This window comes from Bombina bombina, chromosome 8 (assembly GCF_027579735.1).
Source record: "Bombina bombina isolate aBomBom1 chromosome 8, aBomBom1.pri, whole genome shotgun sequence".
Classification (NCBI taxonomy): Eukaryota; Metazoa; Chordata; class Amphibia; order Anura; family Bombinatoridae; genus Bombina; species Bombina bombina.
In genome coordinates, this window is record NC_069506.1 from 112,641,553 (window position 1) to 112,646,590 (window position 5,038).

Below are 5,038 nucleotides of genomic sequence, written 5' to 3' on the forward strand. Positions count from 1 at the left end.
TTATATGAAAATTGTTGTATACTGTTCCTTTAAAGGGATAGTCTACAACTTAGTCTTCTTAAAGTCTTACCTTAGATTAAGCTGCAAATAGCCTCCTGCACTCCTTTCTATATTTTGCAGCAAGAATGGTAAAAAAGTGAATGGTTTCTGACCATTATGAAATGGCTGGCAAGCTCCACCCACTGACATTGGTGCTACATCTAGGTACTCTAGTGAGTGTTTTGTGATTGGATGCCATATGCAGCCCAGGTCGGGATGTCATCAGTGGGCGGAGCTTGGCAGCCATTTCAAAACGACCAGAAACAATAATCATTTTAAAATAACTTTTTTTTACCATTCCTGCTGCATGATGTAGAGAGGGGTGCAGGAAGATATTTGCATCTTAATCTAAAGAAAGACTTTAAGATGACTAAGGTGTAGACTGTCCATTTAAGCTCAGTGTAGCTGCTGGCATTTCTGGGACTTGGTGACATCACCACGCACAAGAATTGTGATGTCACTGGAATTCCCAGACAACTTGGCCACCACGGATGCAGGGGTAAGTGCAGTAAGAGCCGCAATGAATTCCAAAAGCACAACTCCCACCTGATGACATCACACGTTCATCATCCACACTAAATACATTGTGCAGAATAAAGGAATAAAAATGCCGATATTAAACTTCCATAATTCAGATAAAACATGCAATTTTAAGAGATTTTTTTAATTGACATCTATTATCACATTTACCTTGTTCTTTTGCTAACCATTATTAATTAGCATACCTAGGTAGGCTCAGACACAGCAATGGATTACTGGGAGATAGCTGGTGATTGGTAGCTATACACACATATGCTTCTTGTTACTGGCACACCGGATGCCGTCAGCTAGCTTCAAGTGGTGTATTGCTGCTCTGGAGCTGAATTTAACTCTATGGGGCCGATTTAAAAAGCTCCGTAAAGAACCGCTGCTCCATAACTTGTCCGCCTGCTCTGAGGCCGCGGACAAAAATCAACCCGATCAAATACAATCAGGTTTATTGACACCCCCTGCTAGCGGCCGATTGGCTGCAAATCTGCAGGGGGCAGCATTGCACCAGCAGTTCACAAGAACTGCTAGTGCAATGATAAATGCAGACAGCGTATGCCGACGCCATTTATCGATGTGCAGCGGACATGATACGCTATATCGGATCATGTCCGCTCGCACTATGTTAAATATTCCCCTATGTAACTACTTTCCAGGAGCTATACATAGTTATATGCAAGCATTAATGCAACAATAAATACACTTGTATGCCCCCTTAAAGGGATAGACAGGTCAACTTTGAAATGTACATGATTGCGTTTCAATAGAAGCATTTTTGCAATATACTTCCATTAGTAACAATATTTTTAGGAAAAGTTATTGTTTTTCTGCAGCATACATACATATGTTGTGAGGGCTTGTGCACTAGCATTCAAACACCATACCTTCTCAGGGAGTCGCAGTGGCTAATATGACAGACAGAATACACACCATAGCCAGCAATCTGAGCTTGAATACTGGTGCAAAGGCCCTCACAGCATATGTGCATATGCCACTGAAAAACACTAATATTGTTTACTAGAAGCATTTTTGCTAATGGATATAAAGTGCAAACATGCAACTATTTAAAATTGAAATGCACCCCTTCAATTTTGACTTTTCTACCCCTTTTAAGTTGAGTGTGCAGCAGTAATAAACAATTATTCAGTTACATTGAAATGCTTCTAAAGGATGACAAAACTGTACAAACATTTCAATGATAACTCATAAATGCATTGTGTAAGCATCCCCAGAATCCTTCACCTTAGTCTTGTTGTGGTGAAATAGCTATCCCTGGCATATTCACATAGCTGGTTTTAAAATCCCTCCCCCCCGAATTCAGATCCACCTTGTCTGAGCTAGATGTTTAATTAAAGACAATCCCATTAGCCTTGACTGGCATGTAATAGGCCAAACCCCTTTGAATTGAGAGTAAAATTGGGAAACACTTTTTTTCCTCTCTCTCTGTCTTATCCTGCTGAAAAGATGGCTGATGTTGGACACATTAGAGAATCTGGCTAAATATTTCTGGGATAATATTATGTGATTATTTTAGCAGTGTTGCACAAATTGGGGTTGTGGTAGAGTTGCCCTGTATTAATTATTTGGACTTGCTGTAAAATATATGTGTATATATATATATATATATATATATACTGTATATATATATATATATATATATATATATATATATATATATATATATATATATATATATATATACTGTATATATATATATATATATATATATATATATATATACACTGTATATATATATATATATATATATATATATATATGTAAATATATTTCTCTTATAATTAACATATATTAAGTCCTAATAAATTATTTGGAAACAATAGAGACCCTTTTATAGTGTTTATTTCACAACTTACTTGTATTGGTTTAGTGATTTTACCATAGAATTAGATTTAGTATAAATTAAAAATCCATTAAACGAATTAATAACCACATCACATATGTCTATAACAGAATGTTGGGTATTTTTTTCAGTGATTTCTGATATTCTACTAATATCAAACCATTTTGTAAAAAAAAAATATCTACATGGTTCTCTAAGCAATCTACTTATAAATGTATTTTTTTACATTAATATGGAGCAAAATTATGAAAAAATCTTAATCTGCAGACAAGTCAATAATTACAAGTGTACAAATCCAAAAAAATGGTTAGCATACAGGAAATACATCCCCCTATGTTCAGTTTCATTGCAAACGTTGACTTAAACAAGGTGTAGCTACCCATTCAGCCTTTGCTTTTAAGGTTATGTCCATTTCCTGTTGTGATGGTACGTCAGTGAGTGTATAAGTGAATTTGTCTCTTGATGGTTTATCATCAGTAACACTATATACACGTTTGATATGTTCTGTCTTTTGGTGATTCAGTCTTCGGCTTAGAGATGGTATAAAGTAGATCAATGGGTTGAGACAGCTATTAAGGCTCACCAGGGCCAGAGTAATCCGACGTAATTTGTAGATATGGTTGGATGCTGAGCAGTGTTGGATATACTTCAGCCTCATGAGGAAGTATAGCAGGTGAGTGATATGATAAGGCAAGAAACAAAGCAGAGAAACTGCAAGAATAAACCCAATGATCCACAGAGCAACCTTGCGATGGATGCTTTTCCTGATCTGGCACACCCTCCGCGCCATTACAGGGAATACCACTGCGATGACAGTAAAAGGAACCAAAAAGCCAAAGATCAGGGCACACACATTGTAAGGAATAAGACGACCCTGCCAACTATTGGGAGAAAAATTTTCAAAACAAGATGTTTGGCTGCTGTTCTCTGAAACATTTGCAAGTGGTCCTCCCAGCGTCAAAGGCAGCAAAATGGCACATGAAATAACCCAGATGACAATGGTAAAAAACAGTGGATATTTACTGGACTTTAAACGGAGGAAGATTAGTGGGTGCACTACAGCCAGGTATCTATCTAGTGATATAAACGTAAAGAAACTGATACTCAAGTAGATGTTGGCATAAAAGAGAGCACCAGTAATACGACAAGTCACGTCACCAAACTCCCAATTGTTACCATTATTGTGGTAATAGATACGGATAGGCAGAAGGCATATAAAAACAGTATCCACCATTGACAAATTCACAAAATAGATGTTTGAGCTTCTGGAACGTTGTGATTGGCGACTCAAGAAGTATAGAGCCGAAACATTGCCTGGCAAACCCAATATAAACACAAGGCTGTAGATAATAGTATAAAAGCCATACTGAAAGTCAGCTTCTAGGTTACATTCTTCACTGGAATTTGAAAAAGGAATAACTGTTGGAGTCAAAGGCATATCCATGAGTATGAAAAGAAACTTAAACTTTTGAATAAGCCAAACGTCTTTAGGAATTCTTGTATTGCGCAATCTGTTGGGCACAAATAATTTAGGGATGATCCAGTAGACTGTGCAGATAAGGACTTAAAATGAAAGTATTGTGGATTTCCTCTTCCAGTATTTATTTCAGAGAGGCTGCACGGTCAGCTTCTATAACCATTTGTGGTTATAACCATAGTGTACACTGCGTGCAACCACATAAAACAAAAAGTTCACATTAGTCACTGACAGCTGAAATGCTATAGCAATATATAAACTAAAGATTTCTTGTATTTTACTTAAATCATTTCTGGCACCAAACATGAAATGCCCTTATGTAAAGCATACTATAACAACTATCTTTATAACCTTTGGTTTACACAACAAAAATATTGGGATTAAATAATTAAAGTTTAGCACAAATACTTTAAAAGCAAATAAAAACTTTCTGGATATGGAAAATAAATGACTTATAGCTGACATTGTTGTCACAAATGGTTTGTTTGTTTTTAACTGATGAAAATATCACTGTCACAGTTATGACAAGTTTTGGAACAAAGGGTTGAAGAGGAATATATATTAAAAAGTCACTGAGTGTATCAGGTTTAATTTTCCGTACTTTTCTTATGACTTCTCTTTTGCATATCTCATCTGACATCCTGTGTTTGGCTAAAAAGATTATATAGTGAGATTTATATCAAAACATTAACAAATGAACTGATAAAAAACACTCACCTTATTGCTGTAATCGTTCCTCTAGCTGTTAGCGTGCAGCAAGTTGTGGAACACTGAGCAACTGCAAAAACTCCCTGACTTCCTCCACACCAGTCTGCACAGATTACCTGCTGTACAATACACCATGGAAAGTAGGCGGGACCTCTATAATTACGTACGTAGTAGCCACCATACAGTTAACTCCAAACTGTAAAAAAGGCATAGAAAGATAGTTCAACAGAACTTTATAAAACCAAATGCTTAAAGGGATATAAAACCCATTTTTTCTTGCCTGATTCAGATGGAGCACACAATATTAAATAACTAATCAATTTGCTTGATTATATTATAAAATTGTTATAGTTTTCTTGTTATCCTTTGTTGAAAAGCATGAAGGTAAACTCAGGAGCGTGCATGTGTCTGCAGCACTATATGAC

The 5,038-nt window shown here is 36.2% G+C and overlaps 1 protein-coding gene across 1 annotated transcript; it reads right to left on the reverse strand.

Moving 5' to 3' along the window:
* Nucleotides 1-2,771: 2,771 nt before the first annotated feature.
* LOC128638842 (lysophosphatidic acid receptor 6-like) lies at nucleotides 2,772-3,996 on the reverse strand. Its single transcript, XM_053690974.1, has one exon. It carries the CDS (start codon nucleotides 3,870-3,872, stop codon nucleotides 2,772-2,774), a length of 1,101 nt encoding a protein of 366 aa, XP_053546949.1. The 5' UTR covers nucleotides 3,873-3,996.
* Between the last annotated feature and the right edge of the window lie 1,042 nt (nucleotides 3,997-5,038).